Source organism: Coptis chinensis, chromosome 3 (assembly GCF_015680905.1).
Source record: "Coptis chinensis isolate HL-2020 chromosome 3, ASM1568090v1, whole genome shotgun sequence".
In the NCBI taxonomy this organism is placed as follows: Eukaryota; Viridiplantae; Streptophyta; class Magnoliopsida; order Ranunculales; family Ranunculaceae; genus Coptis; species Coptis chinensis.
The window spans coordinates 99,088,037-99,114,207 of record NC_141458.1 but is presented as its reverse complement, the minus strand read 5'-3'; the positions used below and the strand labels follow the sequence as shown (position 1 = coordinate 99,114,207).

At 36.8% G+C, this 26,171-nt stretch overlaps 3 protein-coding genes and 1 pseudogene across 7 annotated transcripts; 1 reads left to right on the top strand and 3 right to left on the bottom strand.

Annotated features, from left to right (window-relative positions):
- Positions 1-6,140: 6,140 nt before the first annotated feature.
- Positions 6,141-8,897, bottom strand: LOC147512067 (putative inactive shikimate kinase like 1, chloroplastic; annotated as a pseudogene). The gene is made up of 7 exons (XR_015216062.1): positions 8,620-8,897; positions 7,917-8,005; positions 7,698-7,780; positions 7,485-7,589; positions 6,907-6,973; positions 6,772-6,836; positions 6,141-6,647 (listed from the first exon to the last, which is right to left on the bottom strand). The product of XR_015216062.1 is annotated as a putative inactive shikimate kinase like 1, chloroplastic (transcript).
- On the bottom strand, positions 8,429-17,533 carry LOC147512066 (uncharacterized). Of its 4 annotated transcripts, XR_015219595.1 has the most exons (6): positions 17,373-17,528; positions 17,164-17,208; positions 13,818-13,870; positions 13,641-13,717; positions 8,610-8,935; positions 8,429-8,526 (listed from the first exon to the last, which is right to left on the bottom strand). XR_015219595.1 is itself a non-coding variant. In XM_086603649.1 (5 exons), exons 1-5 carry the CDS (start codon positions 17,406-17,408, stop codon positions 11,646-11,648), a joined length of 351 nt encoding a protein of 116 aa, XP_086459775.1. In that variant the 5' UTR covers positions 17,409-17,533; the 3' UTR covers positions 10,948-11,645. The 4 variants fall into 4 exon arrangements, 2 of the variants coding, with proteins under 2 accessions (XP_086459775.1, XP_086459773.1); XM_086603649.1 differs by lacking the exons at positions 8,429-8,526; positions 8,610-8,935 and adding an exon at positions 10,948-11,772 and having other exon boundaries at positions 17,360-17,533; XM_086603647.1 differs by lacking the exons at positions 8,429-8,526; positions 8,610-8,935 and adding an exon at positions 10,948-11,772.
- Positions 17,534-18,227: 694 nt separating this feature from the next.
- On the top strand, positions 18,228-20,034 carry LOC147512065 (fanconi anemia group E protein FANCE protein). The gene is made up of 2 exons (XM_086603645.1): positions 18,228-18,548; positions 18,640-20,034. The coding sequence occupies exons 1-2, from the start codon at positions 18,328-18,330 to the stop codon at positions 19,934-19,936; spliced, it is 1,518 nt and encodes a 505-aa protein (XP_086459771.1). The 5' UTR covers positions 18,228-18,327; the 3' UTR covers positions 19,937-20,034.
- Positions 20,035-20,698: 664 nt separating this feature from the next.
- ACO1 (ACC oxidase 1) lies at positions 20,699-22,812 on the bottom strand. Its single transcript, XM_086603646.1, has 3 exons — positions 22,450-22,812; positions 22,141-22,364; positions 20,699-21,476 (listed from the first exon to the last, which is right to left on the bottom strand). The coding sequence occupies exons 1-3, from the start codon at positions 22,549-22,551 to the stop codon at positions 20,882-20,884; spliced, it is 921 nt and encodes a 306-aa protein (XP_086459772.1). The 5' UTR covers positions 22,552-22,812; the 3' UTR covers positions 20,699-20,881.
- Between the last annotated feature and the right edge of the window lie 3,359 nt (positions 22,813-26,171).

The following is a 26,171-nucleotide window of genomic DNA, read 5'->3' as shown; positions in this document are numbered from 1 at the left end:
TCAATCTTGGTAGGGTCAGCACCTACTCCATTAGGTGTGATTAAATGACCCAGATACTCTAATTGAGACTGGGCAAAAGTACACTTCGAAGCCTTGGCATATAGGGTATGTTCCCTAAGAGTAGTCAGAATTTGCCTCAAATGCAGTAAGTGTTCCTCCAAGTTGGTGTTGTAGACTAAAATGTCATCAAAGAAAACTAATACATGCTTTCTTAGATATGGACTGAAAATATCATTCATCAATGCTTGAAAAGTGGTTGGGGCATTAGTGAGTCCAAAAGGCATTACCTTAAATTCGTAATGTCCTTAGTGAGTACTGAAGGCAGTCTTGTAAACATCTTCTGGGTGGACCAAAATCTGATGGTAACCTGACCATAAGTCTATCTTGGAGAATATGCAAGCTCCATGCAACTCATCTAGTAATTCATCTATGACTGGCATTGGGAATTTGTCTTTCACTGTCATAGTATTGAACTTTCTGTGATCAACACAGAAACGCCATGTACCATCTTTCTTCTTAACTAATAACACTGGAGATGCAAAAGGACTGTGGCTAGGTTGAATGAGTCCGGATTGCAACATCTGCTTCATTAGAGTTTCTAGGATAGATTTTTGGATGTATGGATGTTTGTAGGGACGTGGTTTGTAGGTTCTGCATTGGGTTTAAGTGGGATATGATGGTCTAACGTTCTTGACGGTGGAAGGCTAGTAGGTTCTTGAAAAACGTCCCTGAATTCTTAAAGTAGAGAAGTCACCTCAATTGGAACCTCTGGTTTCAGTTCACTAACTGTGATAGAGAAGATTTGGCCCACTAGAGCATGAGTATTCTTGCTTAGAAACTTTGATAAAGCCTTGGCAGTGATCATCTTAAGAGAAGCAGTTTCCTGTCCACCTTTTAGTACTATCTTCTTGCCATCTTTCTTAAAAGTCAACTGAAGTTTTTGAAGATTAATGAGTACATCCCCACATTGTTTTAACCAATCTCCACCCAGTACCATATCACATCCCCCCAAGGGTAAAATTCTGATGTTATCCTCAGAGGCATGACCTTGCATTTGCCATTTTAAGTTGTTGCAAATGGCTTATGGCTTTACTGATGGTCTTCTCCCCATTAGCTACGGTGACTAACATTTGTGCAGTGAGATTGAGTTTACAGCCTGCTTGTTTAGCCACCTCAGAATCGAAAAAACTATGTGTGCTTCCTGAGTCAATCAACACAGTAATAGGTTTCTTCTTTGATAAATCCTGGGATACGAATGGTATTCTAGCCCACATTGCCAGTTAAGGCATGAAGAGAGATTTCCATGTCAGTCTCCACTTGTTGCAGCAATTGCTCCTCTGTTTGTTCAACTTCTTCTGTGTCAGTATCCTCTTCTATTCCTACCAACATGTATAAATGTTGGCTCGTACACTTGTGGTCAGGCTTATAGATTTCATCAAAGTTATAACAGAGGCATTTGTCTCTTCTGAGTTTCATTTGGGCAGGCGTGAGTCTTTTGATGGGTGGTAGGTTGATGTTGGTAGTGATGGTATTGGGTGGGTTGGTATTGATTTTGGTTGTGTTGAAAGGGACCTTTGGGATGGGAATAGACGTTTGTGGTAGTTTGTTTTGGAAAGGTGGAGTATAGAAGTATGAAGTGGTGCTGGTAAAATTTCTCTGTATGGGTTTTGCTGCCCTCTTAACTTAAGCTTCCAAAGCTTTTTCTTGCATTCTGGCCAAATATAGTGCACTACTTAGTGTTGTTGGCTTAAACATTTGAACCGAAGCTTTCAATTCCTCCTTCAACCCACTCAAAAAACTAAGGACAGAGTACTCTTCACTGAACTGTTTATTTTTACTCACCATAAGAGCTTGAAGTTCTTCAAAATGCTCAAAGTATTCATCAACCGTACCCACTTGAATCAGTTTATTAAAACTGCCTACATAGTTCTCTTGGCCTACCAATTCGAATCGACCACAAATGACTTCAACTAAAGCATTCCAATCTACTAATTCCTTCCCATCTTGGTAAGTCAGGAACCATGAATCTGCTCTTCCTTCAAAGTATAGTGACCCTATACTAATCTTTTTTTTATCATCCATGGGATGCAAGTGAAAAAACTGATTACACTTCCTAGCCCACACACGAGGATTAGTGCTGTCAAAACGTGGAAATTCTAACTTAGGGGTTTTAAGAAGATTACCATGGTCATTCCAGTCATTTGGAATATTTTGTCTTGAGTAAGTTGTCGATTGTTCAGCTTCAATGGTGGTTTCTAGAGGAGTTCCAGACCCAGAAGGCAACTCAGCCGCTACGGTGGTGTTCTTCCCTTTGTCATTCATTATTTTCAACAGCTGGTCAAATCTAGAGTCTAACTTCTTATCTAAAAGTTCAAGTCTTGCCTCCATTTTCCTTTCTGCTACTTCTCTTGCTTGGATCTCTTTGATTAATCTGTCGTTGACTTGAGTCGTTAACCCTTGAGCGCATTTCATTAAATTGGTGTTGTGTTCCTTTAGCTAGTTTTTCCACTTCACCTAGTGTCATATCTTCACCAGAAACATAGGCTCTGAATACCAATTGTTATAAACTAGACCAAGAAAGTGAGTTTGTGAATAGTAAAGGGAGTTCACAACCTAGTTCATAACCTAGTTCATGAATAGTAAACTGAAAATGAAAATAAACAAAATGATCTCTGATTCAAAAAAAAAGAATGCAGAGCCTAATCTCTGTTTCACCGAAACTAGAGCCCGAGTTCTTAACTATTTTTCTTCCTTTCTTCCATAAAACTCCTCTCCCTTTATCATCAGATCCGAGAGATTTTCTACTTACACGTGTCCTTCCTACATTCTTCTATCTTACTAAGTTACTCATTTGCCCTGCTGCTGAGATGGAATCAGTCTTGTTGTTAGTCTCGGTAGGCTACCACCATGGTCCATGTAGGACATGACACCCTCACTCTACAGCACTCAAACACCCCCCACCACAACCAATCATCAGTCAACCAACACAAGAACAGTATACAAGTTCAAATGATATACAATACGTGTTTCAACAATCCATTTCTAATAGTTCAATTTCAATGTCAGAGTTTCAATAGAGTTTAACAATCACTTCAGAGTGGTGATTAACCATCACTTCAGAGTTTCAACATTTCAAATTTCAATTTCAATAGTTCAGCAAATCAATATGCTAACCTATAACAAGTTTTAACAGTACGACAGGACACAGAATAATAACAGGAGAATGAGCAGTAAAAATGGACGGAAACCTTGGGCAGGGAAATATGTCCGTAGACAGGTAAAACTATAGGTTCGATGAAATAGTCAAATAACTACTCACCTCTCATATCGCCGAAACAGAATATATAGAAAATTATCCCGAACTAGCTTGCACAATCCGCCCTATCTCCGTTCTTCTTTGTTTTAGCTCATGTGTTTAGTTTTTTTTTTTTTTTAAGAAAACCGTATTTTTTTCTGGAGACCATTCTAAAGAATTTACTTACCATATATTTGGCTTAACTTTTTAGAAACTTCCCATTTTACTAAATATCCCTATACATAACTATGAAATATAATTCTCTATTAAAAGTAGTATATCTATTAAGTACCTTATATTAATATCTTTTGGAAACTTTCCAAATAATTAAACATCTCAACACAAAATTCAAAATTCAAAATTCAAAATATTAATTTTCCTCCTTTCTCTTTCTATCAAAAAGTCAAGCCCACATTTATTAGCCCGTTGACCAAGAAATAAATATCAAATTCCGAAATACTAAATATTGTTACGAAATAATGTAAAAATAATTTGGGATCTTACAAGAGTCGTGCCTATATTACCTAAAATTTGCTTCAGCCCTATGTGGTATGGTTCGAGGGTAACCACCCACAGAATTATGGAGGGCTCCAGTTCTGTGGCTTCTGGCCCATTGTTGTCTACCTCTTCTATCTCCAGCTCTTTGATAACCTCCATTAGCCCTCCGGCGAGTGTTCCTCGAACCATTGTATCCGGATTCTGAGGAATCTGAACCTCCAAGACTACGATCAAATTTTCTATTACCTCGAGCTGGTTTGTATTGTCCTCTCTGTGCTACCGGATTGCGAGAGAGTTGCATGTCACACTCTAGATCGATTTGATCCGAAGAGGAATATTTGGAAACTGACATTGATCATTCCTTGGAGTACTGGGAACGTCTTGATACTGATCTGCTTTGATGACGTTGTGGGCTACAAACCAGTCCTAGTACAGCGTCAGCACCACCTAAACGCTCCACAATTGGAGTTCTGTGGTTTTGGGTGCGGCTAGAGGCATGGCTCCTTGGATGATGCCTCCCTTTTGAGACATGCTCTCCCTTGGTATGGAAGATTCCTGCTGAGAATTTTCATCCCTAGGCCTTTTGTTGTCATTTCTCCTAAGTTGATCGTTTTCTCTGGTCAGCCTGAGCAGCATAAATATTAGAGTTTTTTCATCAAATGGGTGAGCATTGTTGCTCAGATCCTGAGGGCCCGATTCAGGCCCAAGGCGGCCTTGCAAACGCCTAGGCAATATGAATGGTCCAGATTGGGTGGAAATAGCACCCGACCTAGGCCCAAGGTGTTGTTGCAGACGCTAAGGCAACATCGAAGGTCTTGCCCTAGGAAATTCAAATATGTCTCTGTGCATGACGACTCGAGTATCCCTAGTTGCATCTTGTTCCCCTGCTGGAACAGTAATTCGCAAGTTCTCCACCAAATCTTCTTCTTCATGTCAAGGCCCAAATTTTTATGAGGGAATCGACGTGCATGCGATCTTCGAGCATGAACCTCGTCGCCAAGAATATGTGTTGTCTTTGTCGGCATTAGGAGGGAGGATTTGTGCAATTTCTAGAGCCTGACTGGTGTCAACCAACTTTTGATTTCTGTTGGATCTACTAGCAGCCATTGATTGTGATATTCAATAAAAGAGAAGAATGTGGTCGTGGGTTCAATCCCCATAGACTGTGCTAAAAGATGTTGGAGAAAAAATTGAAGCAAAACAGATCTACCCAGACACTCTTAAAAATCTACCTTCTGAATATCACAACCCACATAATGACACACACAATTGAATTATAATGATAGTAATGGGATGGTTTGTTTGGATGTTTGAGACTAAACCACTTTTTAGTTTGGTGGATGCCTACATACCCCATAGGGATCAAGTCTCTGAAAGTCTACGAAGTATAGAGCTTTCAATGTAGTTCTGTTTGAAAACTCTTCAATATGTAACCACCGAAAACCTAGAGAATCTCTGGATCTGGATCTTTATCCCTACTTTTCAGGTATATTTAATAGAGTCAAAGCCTCCGGATTATGTGGGATCCGGTGGGCCTTGTTTTCAGTTGATTACGGGCTTACAGTGAGGCTTGGCCCACATGTCATGTTGTGCCCTGGCTACAAACCAGGGCTAAGCCTACATATATGAAAGATCCAGTCTGAATGCCATGTCCAGAGAACATGCCTAGCTAGTCCATAGAGACGTTGTGTTGTTAAGCATTTTGTGCCCTAGCTACAAACCCGAGCTAAGCCTGCAGATATATAAATAGTCCAGTCTAGGTGCCATGTCCAGAGAACATGCTCAACTGGTCCCATTTCACACAATTAATCCAACGAGGCCACAGAATAGGAGGATCAGATAATGTCATATGGACCATTTATGAGGGTCCAGACAGTAACTCACAAACTTATAACTTAGATAATGTCATATGGACCATTTATGAGGGTCAGACATTAACTCACAAACTTATAACTTTGAAGGTTCTTCATTGCCTGGGAAGGAAATTGGTATTTCTAATACGACAAATAAATTGGGACAATTAGCGATAACACTGTGGCTTGGGTATCTCCAATATGGTGAAATAAATCGTGACAAATAGTGATAACATTTTGGCTCCTAAATTCAAATGGAAGCTTTAACCTACTTGTAAGCATTTCCCTTGAGCCACCTAAGTACTTACATGGTGAATTGAATTTCAATACTTCTACCCCGTCTGATACATCAAAATCTTATCTATCCATTCCGTACCTTGACACCAAGCAAGTTCAATAAAACTCCATGTAAATTGTTACATGAAAATAACCATTCGGATTTTTGGGTGTGCGATTCCTTAATCTTCCTTGTTTTATGTCAAGAGACAGATACAAAATTAGAAAAGCAACTTCTAATTCAGATCTTAGGAATTACATATGGTTTCCTATTTCATTTAACAAGAAGTTTGTTCTTAAATAGTTTATCTAGGCGGAATTGTCAAAAGTAATACGAGCATCACTTCCATATAGAAAAATGGTGCAATAGGTGCTCATTTTTTCTTCATGACCAAAGACAGATGATACGGATCTTTCTAGCTTCCAATTAAGTTGAACCCAAGACCAACCAACGACCCATTAAAACATTATATATCTCACACTCGACATGGAATTTGACATGATTTTGGCTAGTATAACCTCCACATACGGAACCACGTGGAACACGACCAAAATCCCATTAAGCAAGAACTAAAAACTCGGTTGCTCTGGTTATAGGTACAAAGCTACACTGGCATTCAAAATGGAAATTTGGCTCTTGAAAAGCTTTGCAGTGGTTAAAATGGTCTTGCAGCGGCTTCCATCATCTTCGTTACTCTTGTTAGTTTCTCAATCTCGCTCTCTGACTGCCTGCATTGCAAGATTAAGACGGAGAGTAATCCCATGGTTAGATGAAACACGATTAATTAGAAGTTTTGTATAGTTGCATGTCTTATTCACAGTTGTAAGAAGCTGTGGTTGTTTCTTCACCTCCATAGCCATGTCTTCTATAGTAACTCCATCCGTGTCGTCATAGCCCAATTGAGAAGCTACTTCTGTCAAATCAAGAGAGTATTAAATAACAAAATGTTGTTCGGTCTAGTATTAAATATCAAGTGTACTCACTTTGAAGTGAGATTGTTGCATAACTAGCTCTCATTCTTTCATACAGCTCAGTTACCTTAGCCACTGCCTGCATATTGTAAATACAGTATGGTGGTTAAATGAACATGACGTGAGAGAAATTACCACAATTCTCGAAGATGGAACAGAAAACCGATGCAAATTTATTTAGAAGCAAGAAACGAATTACAAACACAAGCTATAGACAATAAACCCTAAATAAACCGAAATACAACTTTTTCGCAGACCCTAAAAAATCACAACTTCAACCTTTACAAACTAGCTTAACGAAAACTTGGGATCTCTGTTTGCTCAACAAGTAACCCAACTAGTTAACGACACGTAAACCAACAACAATAGGATAAAGTAAAACAAAACAAAGAATTTAGGGCTTGACGTTGGACTTGGGGACTCTGGGCAGTCTAGTATGGAGGAAGTCTTCCTTACTCTTGCATCAAAAGTGAGGACGCTTTACAAAACACACAAACCCTACTTGTACGGATATTCATATTAGTAAGGATATCATGTTTCTTAAGAAATGAAGATAGAGTTAGTTAACAATAAGCTTGGGTGAATCTAACCTTTGAAGGATCAGAATATAACATCACCCACTTTCTTTGACCTCTTTAGCTAGTACAACTATTGGAATATCTATCCAAATTGAAATACCATGTCTCATGAAGGACCTATACAGTAGAGGCACTAAACAACATTAAACTAAAGCAGAGTAGCAAGTAGATTTAACCATGAAAATGGCTAAAACAGAGGACTACACTCATGCAGTATATCCTTACAAATTGGTTGAGCTCTTAACTGCACCATCTCCAGCGCATATCACCAGACACCCCATTGATGATAGTTGCCTCAGTACTTCAGTCTGCCATATAAGCATCACTCTTATAACACATTGTTGCAACACAGTATATTCCTTAATCAGATGCCAAACCTACGTACAGTGTATATAATCCTGTAAAAATCTTCTAGCAAATGGTATTGAGAGAGGCGAAAGTCACCTCAGATTCAAGGAATCCTTTATCATCTTTCTCTCGGAAAGATTTGGCTGCTTGCTTCACCACCACCAGCTTGCTCTACCAGACTATCACTGATTACAGAAAATCAAACACATTAATAACCAAATGGTCTACCCATTACATATATGCACATTGTTAAATGAATCATACACCAACAATAACACTTACCTACAAGAAATATGGATGTTCCTTTCAATTGGCTTGAAATCTCCGCTGCCTTATTCTGCATCAAGATTTTGTACATAAAGATAGAACATATTATTCTTCATTTACAGTTTCTTGAATAAAAAAGGACTAATCTCACCTTCAATGCAATTGATGGGCCTTGCCCCACAACGTTTTTATCCACACCTATAAAAGAAACACCCGGAATAAGAAATTGATGGGGTGAAATTCAACAATGAATGAAGTTATTTACCGATAAGTTATTCATCATGGAGTGAGCATCTTGAGCGAGATATTCTTAAAGTAGGAGTGATGGGCTTTCACAAACATTTAGAGTATGATGTGAGTAGTCATTCCCAAAAATTACACAAACTTCAGCAAAATAGGGAAACATCCTCCCTCTTAGGTGCCTCGCTACGGGATGTGCCTATAACAATAAACAACTTCTAACAAGCACGCTATGGTTATAAACATAGTAATAATTTGTTACAAGATAGTCAAGTAAATTACCCTGAAATACGCATCCCATGCTTGACGATCAGCGTCAATACACTTGGTTTGTTGGTTGTATGAAAAACCAAACTCAGTACTCTCGACAAGTTCTTTGATAGTTATGTAATCTCTCTTCAACGTTTTCATCCTAGAACATACATTGTCATCCCCAATTGATAAGTTCAATCGTTGATTCAACTCCCTAGCCGCCTCTTTAAAGGTCTCAATCTCCCACCCATTCTTTGACGTTCTGTCCATACCATTTAGAGTATGATCCAACAACAACTTAACTAGGATCTCGTCCATCATGGGAGACTAACGGATTTGCTACCTACTCGCCATAACTAGGAGAAAAGAAACTTAAAGGTGAACTAATCAAACTACGTATTTAACAAGTAATCAAACTAACACTTACAACCATTTTATATATACACTAAATAACATTGTGTATAATGAATGATAATTACTCTTACAACAAAACACTTCGTTCTGACCCTAATCCTTACTAATAATTAATTAATAATCCATTAAAATATAAGTCACATTCACACATTTTGTTAAACATCAACTTTGCATAAATTTCAGTCATCCTTGTGAATATTTTAAAATCCGGAAAATTAATCATAGTTATAAAAATAGCTCTCTTATAAGTCAAAAATCGTATTTCCGGTATGACAATGAATACCAGTGACTACACACTAGAAGTTCAAGCAATCAATAAACAACTTTCCAACAAAATGTTTTGACTTCAAATACCACGCAATCCTGTGATCTCTAAAGCTAGCTCAAAATTACCAATCACAGCTGAGAGACAAAACAATATTAGTATTTCACCTAAAATCTCGAAGGTGAAGGAAATTCCTAAAACTTAAAGAACTGATAAATCTTAAAGAGACCCTAACAGAGAAGCTAACACTTTAGAAGCTCCTCTTTAAGTAGCCTACATATTCTATAAATCAAGAATAAAGCATGGAAAGATGCTAGCGAAAAGGATAGAAACACTAGTGGAGGCAAGAAGAGAGCAACCAAATAATACCAGTCGTGCAACTCAAATTATGTGACTTTACAAATCTTTTGGGGTGCGACCGCCCCCACACGCACCCTCCTAGATCCATCTATGCTAACAAGTATGTTTGTCGTGCACCAAAAAATCTTTGTGGGATTTTTTGGTGCTTTCAAGTTTTCTAGGCTGTCGATTTACATCTTAAGTTAGAAATTTAGATGATGACATTCATGACGTTGAGATCAATCTCCCCAAAAATCAAGATTTAGATCGATGTCTTTGTCAACCAATCGTTGGAGTGTTCAACACAACACTTTTTCTATCAATAATTCTCAAGCACCAACGGTGAGTTCTCACTCCCTCTCTCTCTCAATTTTTCACTCTATTTTAAAAAATTCAAACTAGTGTTTTTTCATGTTTATGTAGATTGATTGAATTGGATTTTGACTTTGAGAGGAACTGCAGAAAACAAATTTTAATTTTTTTTTATTTTATTTTATTGGTAAGCCTGTTTTAAATGAGATCAGTAACTCTTTGATGCTGGCGGGGTTCGAGCCCCAGACCAGACCTCTAGTATCATCAGCCAAAGGTTTTACCAACTTTGCTAGTCAACACCTGCAAAAATGTGTGGGCAAACCTGTTTTTAAAGAGATCAGTAACTCAATTGTGTGTAGCGAGGTTCAAACCCCAAACCTCTGGTATCATCACCCAAAAGTTTTACCAATTAAACTAGAAAGTACTTGTGCAACACAATATTTCTAAGCACCAGAGTAAGATAATCCATAAATGTTTATGAATTGTGCGCATGAAGGAAATAACTTGAAGAACTCGTATGGTACTTGCAATTTCTTAGGGATGTGCACTTTAACTTTAGCTAAAGTCTTGCCATCACAAATGATAAAAAAAATGGTTCACCAAATTTTTTTGAAGACAAAAGAATTTCGATCATCCAACAATTGGAATTATGAGAGTGCAACTTCACTGGAAATGTACCAATAGGATCTTGATCAGTGCGTGATATATAAAATTGCCAGCCAATTCTGAGAGCTATGTGTGGTGAAATGGTAAACATGAATAAGGCGATCATGAGTGCCAAGGTTTTTCTCTTCCTCTGGAATCTCTGACTAAATATATATAAGAAGATCAAGCTATTTCCCTAGTAGCACACAACAATCTAAAACCCAACCCAAACCCCCTACCACCAAACACTCACCCACACAAAACTTGTGAAACTGGTCCACTAACAAATATTAGTGTCCAAGAGGAGAAAATTGTATGTTATCTCCTCTGCGCACAGTGAGTGTCCAGTACTGGTCATTTATATTCTCAATTTTTTTCGCTAGCTGAAAAATCTGCAAGGATTTCATTGCGAACTCTTACTCTCAGATGAAATAGATAAGTGCTAGATCGAATCCTCAAGAGGTTGTAGAGATCATGTTAAGAATGTGAAAGGCCAATAACTTGACCATATACACCTGAACAATATTGATAATCCCAATATTCAAGTCTCAACAAAGAGGCAAGACCTTAAAGTAGGTGAGGCCATAAAAATTCATAAGAAATCATATAATCTACACGTAATCAATGATTGACTGAATGGAATTTTTAAGAGATTAGATATGAAGCAAAGACCGGAACAAAAGCTAGGGGGGGTGACAGTAGAAATGCATACAATTATAAAATGGAACAGGTGCAATGGCAAGTGACTTGTAAACACATTCTAAAAAACATCTAAGGCTGCAATAAGGAACACCACAGCATGTACTGGGCTCAGAGGTTGACCAAATACAATCACACGGAAAAATTGCAATGAAAGTACAACATTAATATGATGTTAGTTTTTGTTGATTCCAATGTCATTGTGAAATATAATTAAGGCTGTAAAAATTATGTAGATATGTGTTCATTGGTCAGAGGTTGTAAATTACAAAAATTAGGCACAGGCAGAAAAGAATTTCTCGGCTTGAACACTTATGTGCCCATGTATTCAACTTTCCAAGAACATTCAAGAGCTTTAACAATGCCCCTGCTACCCACCTTTTGCTCTTTGATTAGGTTTTCGTTAAAAATATAGCTTTGAGTTCAACATACATAAGCCTGAAAGTTAATACAAAGAAAACATGTTGATCCTTCTGCAGTTTTACTCTCCCATTTTTATCCTTTTGTCGTTTTTTTGACCTAGCATAAAAAAAATGTTACAGATAATATAATTAAAATTATTAAATGATGAAATTTAAACATGGTATTTACGATCTCGTTTAAAAGTTGGACTACTAAGCACTTGGAACACTATTAAATCAATACAAAAGGAATAATTTGAGCAATAGGAGGAGCCGTGAGAATGATAATTGAGAAGGGCCTCTATATTGTACAAAGTTGGCCAAACTGTAGTGAACCCTAAGCAACACAGCAGTTGACGTGCAATATGAATTAATATTTTCCACCAATTTCAAGGCTACGACAACGTGACAAATGCTCCATAGAAAAGAGACGGCCAAGTCGACGGAAAATCTACAAAGCTGATCATAAATCCGAGTCCCTTAAAGTTTTAAAAGTAGAAAAAAATAAATAAATAATAATTATTATAGAAAAAATAATAATAATAATAATGAAGAGATACTGAGATGTGGAAAGTGTTGAAAAGCAAAATCTTACGAATCAAACAAAGAAAGGCTTCAAACTAATTAAGCATGAATTGCCTACTATGTTAGCAGTCACTAATATGTTAGTTAAAATGTATCCAGGGCATGCATACGAAAGGAAATAGGTAACAATTGCTTGCTTATTAAGCAAGAATATTCCCAAACCTCTCTTAGACAGCTAACCTTTTATCACGGCTCTAAAAAATCTCCAATTGTTAGGAAGATATTGCTAAACAAAAAATTCCCAAACACCAATACAATGTGACTACCCTAGAAAATCCAAATTTAAAGTATTGGCACTGGAAAACAGGGAGAATACCTTCAAAAAACTATAGCATAACAGAGCCCCATCAAAAAAATGCCATAAGCCAAGTCCTCTAGTGTTGTTTTGCCAAAAGATTTTTTTTTGGGGGTGGGGGTGTTGGGTTGGGTTTAGTTAATTGCAGACCCTTGACCAATATAATTATGCCTTTCTTGAGTTAAAGCATGACGAATCATATTACTATAGAAGCAAAAAAATTATGTTTGAGATTTTAGTGAGTTCATCCTCCTTTACGAGCTTGTATATTTTCAAATGAACTGATTTTTTGTGAGGATGATCTCTATCATGCGGAGAACATCTCCACAAAAAATCAGCTTCTAATCCATTGTATTTAGTGGTGGAGTAACTTTGGAGTCATTTTAAGTGGAGTTCATATGACCATCCCCAACAAGTATATTAGAAAATATACAACTATTGATTTCTCCTCAGTTAATAATAAAACTCTTTTTGTGTCTTGGCCTCATACTTGGATCCCTTAACTGCAAATCCAAGGATCTACCATACTTTAGAATTGGTGTGGACATTTTTCTCTAGCTTTCAGACCCTACTACCCAAGAAATTGCTTAACCCTCGACTTTGCAAAATTAGAATGTTCCTATGGTCAAGGCGCAGAATGTCTTAAATAAACAAACTCCATAGAGTAAAAATAGATAGATAGTAAAGGGTTATAATAAGAACAACAAAACCTATCCCATAAAAATAGGTTGTAGTTGGGTTAAGATCTCTGTTTGTTAGTTGTATAGACGGTCGACCTACTACATAGCATAAAACACACAAAGTTCAAAATCTTAATGAAAATCACAAGCGTGGCACAAAATTTGCATTTCATTTGAATGAAGAGAATTAAAAGAAGATCCAGATATTTTCAACACACCAAATTCGTTCGAAAAATAACAAACACAAGCCAGAAGATAAAGTTGAAGAGTGAAACATTTGAGCCTTGAAACAAGAGCGTTCCATTATGTACTTTAGTTTTTATTATTTTCTTGTTAACTAATTTATTTTCTTATGAATACATGTTTTAGTTTGAGATAGAGACATATAAGAACACTGCTCTAGGGAAATCGTTCTTGTATCTATACCATTCGCAAAGCAAATTCGGATGCATCTTTTCGAATTTCAGGAAAGTCCACATCAGATCAACTTTACTGTCCTCACCCTAGTAAGAAAATCAAAAGTTATATCAAATTATAAAAAATAACTACATGAACAAAATATACCAAAAATCAAAACAATAACACAAAGCATTTCGAACTCACCCTATTATCATTAACATAGATTAGCAAATTTCTTAACTGTCTTAGCAAAACACCTGCACCAATTTTTTTTATGATCGGTAAAATTATAACATATATTGATAATGGAAAAACTATATATCCAACAAGAAGTAACAAAAATAAAAAATAAAAAACATAAAAGATCGTTCCATAGGTGCCACAATTCGAAACCTACTACAAAACAAGAAGAAGGAAAGAAAAACACCGGAATCAGAAACATTAATGATTCCCATCTACACACAAAGTACTAAAAAAAAATGCCTTGTGTCTCCTCATACACCTTAGACCAGAAAAATAGATAGCCATTTATGACCATAATGACCTCCAAATATACTTCAACTCCTTCAAAGTGTCTCTTGTTTCTTGTTTCGCTCCAACCAGTCCCAATCTTGAAGTGTCTCTTTCGAAGGTTATCAATAGTTAATGTACGACCCAAAGAAGCACACCAAACAAAGAAATTGACCTCAGAAGGGACCTTAGCACCCAAAATAAAATTGCTGGAAAAGAAAGACAATGAGAAAAGGAGGGGGGCGAAGAGTGAGAAGCTCGAAGTAAAAGAATTTTGTGGAAAAACTCCCATTTTTTTTGGCAATATACCAAGGGAGATTATCTTTGTCCGGTCTCATAGAAGTAATAGAGTCAAGTTTGCATGTGAGTGTCACCACATTGACTGTCATCAATACCTAGATCCCATACAAATTGGGCGATTCTTGAGGTCTGATAAGGAGTGGTCACGAGGCTGCTAGCCCAGCCGAAACAATCCTCGCCAAATCTGGACGAAATAACCTTCCTCCACAAACTCTCTCTTTCCTCCCAAAACACCATAGTGCCTAGCAAAGCTAGGTTGAACTCATGAAGCATATGAAGGCCCAAACCCCAGTCTACTGGATGCAAAGCATTTAATGGAAGAACCTCCATTATATTCTCCAAACCACACTCCATGTTAGTGGCTACTGCCCAAACTACTAGACTCACAAGGATTGACCCTGTCTAACCAAACACCCTCCCTCTGTTCGTGGCTACTACCCAAACTAGACTCACAAGGATTGACCCGTCTAACCGATTCGCTCCTTTATACACCAAATCAGACTCGGAGAATCTAACCATCTGTAACATGGGATTTGAGGTCGCACCAAATTCATTGTGTTCATGCTCGGTAATAATGGGCTGTATTACTCGGTCTCCATAATGCTTTAGTTTTCCCAGACTGAGCCATGGTGAGCGAGGGTGCCTCCATGTTAACATATTTGGATGTATCCCTGTTTCGAAAGATAGGACTCGAATGCTAGCCTTTGACTGGGTAGAAAGGAAAGACCTGATTGCACAGTAAAAGGAAGATCACGATGACCCACATTAATTAAAAAAAAAAGGAGTCCTACTATTAGGAAGCTTATAAAAGATTAGATATAGGAGAGAAAGGAGAAGGGATCTTTGAAACAACATTAATAGACTCTAAAACCTGTGAAGGTGAAGGTGAAGGTGGAGCAGCCTCATCGAATTTCTCTCCCATAATTTCATCAAAGTGTTCTTCATGCATCATCCTTTCCGCCAAATCTCCCATATATGCTCCCAAACCTTTTCTATGGTTCTCTTTGTCTGAGGATCTAAAAAGGAATTGTACCCTCCCTCAAAAACATAGTCTCGATCAGTCAAAGGAACATCATGTCCTTGTTTTCCCTCCTCTATCAGATTTTCTGGCGCCGGACTTGATACAACCCGCTCATCACCATTATGCTTCCTTTGATAAAGAGAACACATACCCTGTAAGACAGCTGATGGCCCTATACGCCTGTCCAATAGAGCCTCAGCCTCTTCCCTGTCCCTTGCCAAAGTAGGAGCCTCTAAACTGCTTAAATTGCTAAAAACTCGGCTCTGCAAGTGGATGATAAAAGAGAGGCTCCTCTAAACCTTGGTTCACAGGTCGGTGGTGTGTTTCCTCTTCATATCAAAATATCCGAGGGGAGAGTGGAGAAAGTGATCTCATAGAACCAGGAACATAACTTGGATCCAGAATATGTGTTACTCCATCCCCAGGAAGTCCCCTTCGCTAAAAGGCCCCTTGCTGGTTTAGATGTGAATTCGGTGCCATGCTAACTTGGGCTGCCCCTTGTAAGTCTGAACTGCTTGAGGCCTATTTAATAAAGCCTGAGGAGTTCTTTACCTCAGCCAAAGGATCTATATAAGACCCACAATTTAAATAGTGAGCTGTCTGGTGCAAAGTATCCAACCTGTCGCCGGCTGTTTCTATCTGTCCCACATGTGACCCTCCAGATCTAATCTCTCTGTCCCCAAATTCAAAAAACTTTGAATTTCTTTCACTCAAGTCTCCCATCTCTCTCCTCATCTGCCCTTTCCTCCACGTCGTGTGCTTCCATTGGACCCTCAGACCTACTAATAACACTAGTGCTTTAAGAACAGATATAGTTTAACATGCAATATACAACTTCCAAAAAACAAATCATTTCTTAGACCATATTCACTTTCTAGATACATAAAATCAGAAATTCCACATCTTAACCAACAGTTGAACAAATTCCATAACTTATATCTACTGACAAGAATTCAAGACAAAAGAAAATGATGTCAGCGGGAATTTTTATCAAGCAGGCCCTACAAGTTCTAAATGCATATTCCTTCAGAGAGACTTGATAAAACAGTTGACATTCAAGCCAAGACTGCACAACCAAAATGCAATCCAATGAATCCATAAACATGATGAAGTATAGCCCGAAATGGTGCCAAAAACAAAAAAATCGAGTTTTTTTTGTATAAAAAACAAAAAATCGAGTACGTTGCTAAAAGCTAAAGGGAGATCATTTAACTTTTGATGACAGATTTTAGTATCACTGGAAACAATTCTAAATATGCTTGAAGAAAACTTCATTAGAAAGGGTACTTCAATTTTATGATGCGTTCTTAATAGTTTGGTATTGCACAAAAACACATTAAATTCTTAAGCTGGTGGGAAATGATTTGAACTGATGAGTACATGCACATGCCCCTTTGTGATTGAATCAGCTCTAATGATAAGTCCTAGCGGCCCATTACAAGAATTTGTTTGCCCTTAGAATTTGATTTCTGATTAGCAAGAAAACTAACTGCTTATTCTAGTCAATATTTCGACAAACATGAAAGTTTGAGCCAAGACCATTTCCTTGTCTGGTAAACTTTGCAGTAGCCATGCCCTCTCTAATATAGTATGATCAATCTTATCGATTTGGAGAATATAACTATTCGGCTATTTATGTACGACCCTACGACGTAAAACATAGTCTTTAGAAAACGTTTAAAGCTTTAAAATTTCGGAAGGTAGCTCATAGTCTCATACCAGCGTTTGTTTCTTGAGAGGAGAGATCATTATAACCGAAGATTCCTACAAAAACAAACAATCCAACCCACAAATATGTTAAATCAAACCTCGACAAGTTTTAAAAACAATAACAAGTACAAAACGATCTAAGCCAGTTTGAAATTAACACATAAATATTATCATAGTTAGCATAATAAGATTCTATTGAACATACTAAAATAGTTTACTTTCAAAGGGATAACTCTTTCCACATGGTAGTACATTAACTTCCGGCTCCTTTTTCTTCTTCATGATTCCTAGTTGCTCAAATCTTTAACTCTTTTCTAGGCCAAAACCTTTTCTTTTTTCTTTTTTTTTTTTTTTTCCTTTATGAGATTATGAGTAGGGTAAGTGCGTGACACAAGTACGACGTCAGACGTTCCCATTTCTTTGTATTGGACCCATGTAAGCCCATTGGACTCTTTTGTTCTCATTGTTGGACAAGTAGGCAAGTAGCCAGCCAGTAACACAATAACAGACCCAAATATTGTTTTATTCTATTTGTCCCCCCTCCTTCCTTTAAATTCTTTTCAATTTATTGGATGAGAATATGAAATGATGATTCATTTAGATGGAATGGCTAAACCAATCATCTAATAAGTCTTAGTAATGTGTTAACCGTGCAAAAATCTATTCTAGCGCATTAAATCTTGACGCCAAATGCTCCCGCCTAGTTCACTATCTAAACTATTATAAAAATTGTGATCCTCAGTTACAGTCCCGCAATAGTAAAATAATATATTTTTAATATAACTCTAAATATTTTTGTCCATGTTTTAACTATTATATTCCTATTTTTTAGTCGATTAACAATATTCTCTTTCTATCCTTTAAACAAAGTCATTGTGTTGACTATTGTACTTCTGTTTTTAAGTCGATTGATGATATTGCCTTTCAATTCTTTAAGCAAAACACACGTTGTGCGTGTATCAATCTAGTTTCACTAATGAGGGGTCGAATTAGGTCTCTGGCCCTTACAAGCCATACCCATATTAAAATGTTTCATGGGTCGACATTGTCTGTTCTTATAACTTATAATGTTTGACTGTAAGATCCATGGGCCTGATTGTGACGAGCCTCAGGCCCAATTCTACACGCTTTAAGTAGCAACGGAACAAATTCGAAGTACGAGGTTTTAAAAACATGGAAGCTTGGGTTCCACTCTTCAACATCTTCCTCAATTCCCCAACACCAGAATCCGAAGCTTCTTTTTGGTTTCAACACCCGTTCAACTCCTCAACAACCACCACCAACACATCAACATGTTTATTTCTTTCTCTCCTCTCAAAACCCATAGATGTTGCCATTATCAACTCTTCTTCAACTCCAACTTCAACTTCATTACCAGCCCATCACTCCAAAAGGTAATTTTAAACAAACCCCAACTTCTTATTTTTCTCATTTTCATCATTTACGTAAAATGTATTAAACTTCTTGTGTTTGTTTCATTGTTAGTGTTATGTGGATTCAGACTTTACCCAATGCAGTACAAATGAGGATACTATCGTTTTTAAGAGTAGAGAGAAGGAGGTTTTGTAAAAAGGAATTATGTTCACTTGCTAATAATATATTGAAAGAGAATCAAGAACTTGATTTTTGGGTGAAGAAAGCTGCTTGTAACTTGCTTGATGTAGTGTCTGACTCAAGTTATGATTGGGTTTCTGGTATGAGTTTGGAAGACTGTGATGTTGATCAAGTTGAAGAAGAGTTTGAGTCTTTACCTAGTTGGTTAAAGAGTTTGAATAATGCCCCTAGTTCAGTACTTCCATGGTTACCTATAATTTGCGATGAATTGCGCGCAAGTAAGTTGAGTAGTAGTTTTGTTGATGAGAAAGTAGATGAGAATTCTTTGATGGAAGTTGAAGGAGAAGGGAAAGAAATGGAGGATAAAAGTTCAAGTGTTTATATTGAAAATGTCCCTATTGATGATGAAGTTCAAAGGAAAGCTACCTGTTTAAAAACCGAAGTTGTAAGTTTTGAGTCTACATCTAAAACTATAGGCTTAGCAGATGAGATTCGCCGACTATGTTTCCCCGATGGAAAAGGAGGAGGTGGTTATCCGTTTGTTGTTTTGGGTCTTATTGAACCTTGGGAAGCGGATGATGAGACTGCTTCAATTCTGTTATCTCATTTAACAAGTGGGGAAGGAGAAGACATTCTATGGCAATGCCAGGTTTTATGTGCGGTCATACTACCAAAAATGTTGGTTCTTAGTGGACCGGCATCTCGTGTGCTGATGTCAGCTACGATTGAGTTCTGCAAGCTCCATCAGAAAGCTTCTGTCGATGCACTTTTGTTTCCTTTGTTGCTTTGTAAGGATGGAATCAACAACCCCATATGCGAAGTAGTCACAAGGATAATCAGAGAATGCTTGCATCCACCTCATGTTTCTTCCTTCTGCCAGAAGCTGGTATCTAAAGAACATGAAAGAAGGAGACTGGTTTACATTCCTCGCCACCAGTGGTTGATGACGGATGAGTTGGTATGGACGGAATCACTGTTTACTCTGTTTCAGAATATCTTGAATCATAATGTTTATTTAACTCAGGATACAGTTGATCGTCTTGTCTCCGTCGTTCAGCAACTAGATTACGAGTACTCAAAATCATTAAAGTTTGGTAACTTTCTGTTATCTCTAGTTACTAAATGTGAGGCGCAATTGAGGTCTCATAAACTCTTGTTGACTGAGTCCATTGAGCGCACCAACACTTTCATGACCAAATCAATATTATCAAAACTGTGTAGCTTGTGAGTTTGCTAAATGTATCATGCTCTGATATCTTCTGTACAAATATATATAACAGTGCAGTTTAATGAATCAATTTAAATAATTCCTAACTGTATTAGGTATTGACTTGCATTCCCACAAACATGGCCTATTTTATATTGTAATGCACTGAATATTTCTGCTCATTTTGGTACTAATGTACTATAGATACTTGTAGAGTTCCAGTAGTTATGAGCTTTGACAAATGTAACTGAGAATACTCTAAACAGCATTAGCTGACTTTTGTTTGTGGATAAGGAGTCAGTGAGCCATGGCTCAAACTTTGGCATGAGTTTTAAATCGTATAAGTGCAAAAAGACAAGGTTTCTACGAATCAGTTATCTGCTCATGGATGTAACCAGTAGCCTTTATTATCCTTACAGTATACACTTGTGCATCCTTACAGTTTACATTTTGTGGAGTTGAATAAATTAGGCTAGGGATCACCTTAGTGGTTCTCAGGTCAAACAACTTTTTCATAAAGAATGATCCAATTGGACGCTCAGAAGTCAGAACCATCCGAGATTCACATTCGTCTCGTGGAAAAATGTGGAAAAATGTTATTGGGTTACTCGTCAAGGTGATGTGATTTCTTAACCTAATTATTTTGAATGATGAATGTCTTGATCTGCTAATCACACTTCTTCCACAATGTCGATTTGCACATGATACTTAAGAGATCCATTTTTAATAATAAGTAGTTCAGACTACTACGTAATAATGACGCAATTACAAAGTGAAGAAAGATGATTTCAACTTTAGGTTTGACATTCAGGATGTATGATATCATTGGTATGCATTAGAGTAATATCTACATCATTTGAAAGAACTCAAAAAGTAGAGGGAACCAAAGACATTAAATATTAAGAAAGAGTACTCAGGACGCTCCAAGCAATAAAAGACACATTGGGCCAAGTGACAATTATTTTATCAGACAAGTAGTTTAGCCTGTCCGCCAGCAATCTTCTTCAGTGATTTAAACCTAGTGCTTTTATCTGTGAATTTGGTTGTGGCATAAAGTTTGAGGTAGTCCTGGAAGCTTAAGCTATGAGGATATAGGAGTTCAGGAGCTGGAGAAATAATTGCATCTCCAACTGGGTTGTAAAATGTAGCAATCGAGAGCCTGCTTCCATTCTCATCAGCCATTACACGATGCAACACGCTCTTATACCTGCCATTAGTCAGTATCTCAACTTGATCACCTGTGTTTATGAAGATGGTGTTATTTGTTGAGGGTGGTATCTCCACCCATTTTCCATCCTTGAAAAATTCAAGACCTGGGACTTGGTCATCCTGGAGTAGAAGGATGATCCCACCCGCATCAGTGTGGGCTCGAAGTCCTTTCACAAGCTCAGGTTGAGGGCATCGAGGGTACTTTGCCACCTTTGTTCCCACAGAAGGGCCTCTAGGTCCTGAGAATGCCTTCTTTATATAGTCCTTCTCCAACCCCAGATTCTCGCACATGAGCTCTGAAAGTTTCTCTGCTAACTTGTATACCTGGCTAATGTACTCGTCCATTGCTTTGCTGCAAGGCTTTAATCGATTAGAAGTTCTTGCATGCATTTTTTACGCAAAGGATAGATGCAGGGTATTAGTAATTTTAGGTATCTTGGGAAAAAAAACTAAAACCCTTTACTCCTTTACTGGAGTTATACCTTAAATCTGACGACAAAAGAATACTCTGTCAGTGTAAATGATTGCGGTAATCTTATGAACAGATTATACTAACTGTCTAACATGCTCATTCAGTAGGAATAATGTCTCCTGGATTGAACTTCCTATCTAAATCGAAGTCCTGAACCGGCCTGAAGGGATCTGTACTGATTGTGCTAGGTGGCTATGCTTGTCAAGATGAGGGAACTGCATAGTTTAGTGAGACGCACGAGAACCTTTTTCAAGGATGTGTTTCTCAAGAATTACTTCAATTATTGGATCTTTTTGATACTCATGTAGTCATATGATCAGTTTTTTTAAGGAAAGATTGGCAAGAACCAATGGAAGTCTGTTAGTCAGATATTTAGGGTCACAGGATCAGTGTTGTGAAGTTACAAAGCAGGTAGTAGAGGCTGTCCTCATACTGAACTTCAATCTTCTAGTTTGCGTACCTTGTTTTTCTGCTGAATTATATACAAACTAAGGTTTTCCACTAATTCAGAAATAGAACACTGCAATCTTTTTTATGAACTCACCACAGGTCTTCTGAGAAATTGGTGAACTCGTGGAGATTAGAGATTGGTCGATGCCAGATGAAGAAGCTGCTTTCCCAATCTTTTTCCCTAATGGCTTCTTTACTTTGCAAGCCCTTGACAATATCTGAACCATAGAAGCTTTCCTTCATGTACTCTTCATAATGCATGTTCACTAATCTTTTCACTTTCTCCATCAGTTCGACGTTAATCCCATGGTTCGAAACCTGTAATAAACTATTAGTACCTTAAAAAGATAGTTCAGAAAGAAAGGGAACTTGAGAAGTAAGAAAGATTTTTCATTGTTCGAACCTTAAAGAAACCCCACTTCTCACAAGCTTGGTGAAGAAGGTCCATTGTCTTATTGCTTAAATCACCATTAAGACCCTCGAGATCAATTACAGGGATCTCCATATTCTTCTTTCTCACTGACTGAAATAAAGGGGCACTCTCTGATCCATATATAGGGATGTTTTTACATGAGAAGTTGTTTGTTTATTGTTAATTACCTAATTCGTTGATGTTGACATTGTAAGAAACATGGTTGTCTAGGTGTTGATGGGTTGATGGTGGATTTGTATGAAATACCATAATCTTTCCTTGAAAGGAGGAAATGAGGAATTGTGGGCCACTTTCAGAATAGCGAGTATGGTTGATGGAAAATATATTTTGGGATGTGTGTATGAAGTATGAACCAATAGTTTGATAGATATCCACCCCCGATATGCCAAATGACATTATCTTTTCCAGTTTTCACATTGATCATTTGATCATATGTTTTTTGTTTTTTTTTTTTGTTCTTGGTAAAAGATCATATGTTTTGTTAAGTCTGTCTATCCCCCACATCAGGGTTATTATTGCTGATATCAGCTGTAAATCAGTAATCACTCCAAGGTATATATAGTTTTCACCGATCTGTCTCAGTATTAGCTAGATTTATGATGCGTTAGAGTATGTGTGTAGTAAAGATATCTCCGTGCCTTGAACTCTTGATAGATATCTATATCAAATTTGAATTTCTGGATAGATGAGCTAGTGTCCATGATCGGTTTCTTATGACTAATGACCATGTCACCACGGTTCTCTCTCAATCTGATTCATGTCAAGTCTACTATTTTATTCACTTTTCAGTATTATTGTCTACTACTCGATGAATCTTGTATTGTGAACTTCTCCAATATAAAATTGAGTTGGTTGTTTTCCAAAGCTCCAAAAGTCTAAACAGGCAAAGGGGAAGGAACCTTCCTTTCCTTCCTGTGGGCGCATATGGATTGTAAACAACTTTTTGTTGAACGGATTTACTTTTTACAAAGTGGGAGCTGGGAAGAGACTGAGAAAACAATATACTAACTTGTGTTGCTCAGTTTTTAAGCCAAAACTGCACTTTGATTGATCATTGATCAAATTTCAAAGTAACACTGGTGCTGTCAAAGGGCTGGGATTAGACCAAGCTTTTTGTGAATTTTGAATTCAGAGAAAAGGCTCATAGGACAGAATTGAGGATTAATTTAGTTTCTAGTTTGGATCGGCAAATAATTATGGCTTAACGAAAAACAGGTTAACCACATTTAAAAGATGATATTACCCTCATTTAAGTTTTTATCGTTTAATTCAAAATCACACGTGACTTTTCAATTTTATTTTTGACCATTAGCTAGCTCATATTTTATGTTATGACTAATAGGATAAATTTTATTTATTTCATGTTGTACACATGCATAGTGGTGTTTGCATGTTTGTTGACACATGTTTGTTGGACACATGCATAGTGGCGTGTGCATGTGTGGTACTAGCGTCTACATGTTTGTTGCACACATGCATAATGGTGTGTGCAATGTTGTAGTAGTATCTATATGTTTGTTGCACACATGCATAGTGGTGTTTGCATGTTTGTTTGAGCACATGCATACTGGTGTGTGCATGTGTGGTAGTAGTGTTTGCATGTTTGTTGCGCACATACATAATGGTGTGTGCATATGTGGTAGTAGTGTTTGCATGTGTGGTAGTAGTGTTTGAATGTTTGTTACACACACGCATAATGTTGTGCAGGTTTTGGGAAAAATATCTCTGATCTAATTTTTGGTCCATAAAACCTCCCTCCCTCTCACCGGACCAACCCACTAAAACTCTCTGTTTTTTAAAACCCCACAACATTGACGAAAATGCCCCCAAAACTACTTTAATGGCATAAAACAAACTCTTCTTCTTCTCCTCTAGCTCTCTCTATCTTGTTTTACAACTCTCATTGAAAACTTCATTTTTCTTTACAAATTTGAAAATTACAACAACAAATTAATTAAAAATTATACCACTACTCTCTTTCTTATTATTTTCTCACTTTCTCTCATTATTTCGTTTTTTTCAAATATGAAATTATTATTTTCTTTATCTCAATCAATTTCTTTTGAAATTTGTTGTTCTTCCACTAAAGCAAATCAAAGTTGAGAAACAATATCAAGATTTGAAAATTTTGTTTCTTCCACTCAAAACCGGATCAGAGAATTGTCTACTTTTTCAATTCAAATATGAAATTTATTTGAATATTTTGAATATGAAAGTCAAGTTTTTTTCAATTCGAATATGAAATCTTTTTGCGCTGTTGTTCATTTCAAATAATTTTGCATAAGTTATGATTGATTTGTTTTCTCTATGAAAATTTAATTTTTCACAGATCAAGTTACTGTGTAAATTTAAATTTACATAGATTAGTTCTGTCGGATATCAGTTGTAATAATCTACTGTGTAAAAATATATTTTAACAGGTCGTATAAAATTATATGAGTTCGTTATGTCAGATGTTAGATTGATCAATTTCAAAGAAATGCTATGTGAGAACAATTTATTATGCATAGTTTTTTATTTTGTTTGTAGACTTGTAAACACACTCTTCTAAATTTAAATTTTCATAGATTAAGTTACTATGTAAATGTAAGTTTCCATAGCTCCAGTAACTATATATGTAAATATAGTTATATATATATATGACTATATAAAAATACATTTACATATATTCTGTCAGGTGTCGAAAAAATTTAAATATACAAAATTACTATGTAAATTTAAGTTTTCATAGCTCCAATGACTATGTAAATATAGTTTTACATATATATATGACTATGTAAAAATATATTTATATATATTTTGTCAGGTGTCGAAAAATTTTCAATTCCAAAAGTTACTATATAAATTTAAGTTTGTATAGCTCCAATGACTATGCAAATATAGTTTTACATATATATAACTATGTAAAAATAAATTTACATATAGTCGGAAAATTTTTAATCCCAAAAGGGTAAAAAATAAAATAAGATAAAATGGTTGGGAAATAAAAACAGACCAAATTTTATCTCTTTTTAGGAAAATAGTGAGGCTATTTAACGAGACCTAAATAATATGGAGGTTATGTGGTATGGGCCGATGGGAAAGAGTTTATACTCAACTGAGTTAGAACCAAGGGGCTGAGCTTCATTTCTTATAATGGTGTGTGCATGTGTGGTATACACATGCATAGTAGTGTTTGCATGTATGTCATGCACATATGTACACATACATAATGATGTTTACATGTTGGCATACACATGCAATGCATATAATGCATATATAGTGGTGTTTGCATGTAGATTAGAAAAGATCGTAATTGGTATTAATAAAAAATAATTTGTTGACGTCAGCCCGAAAATGTCCTTATAGCGAAATTTTTAATGATAGATGCTGATGTCATCTCGTTTTTTCACAAAACTGTAATTATTGGTCAACCAAACCTAAAACCGAAATTAAATTATGGGTTAACTAGTATTACCCCCCACTAGATGAGCCAATTAGGATTCCCCCTAGATGGGAAATTAGGGTCTTCCTAAATAAATACACGCAAAAAAAAAGTCAAAGTGGGTTGACCAAATTTTTTTGTGTGTATTTAGGGGGGAGACCCTAATTTCCCATCTAGTGGGGGGGGGGGGGGTAATACTAGTTCACCCTTAAATTATTGGTCAATTTATGTGTTTGGGACTAAATTTGTGATTTTGAATTGACCTAAC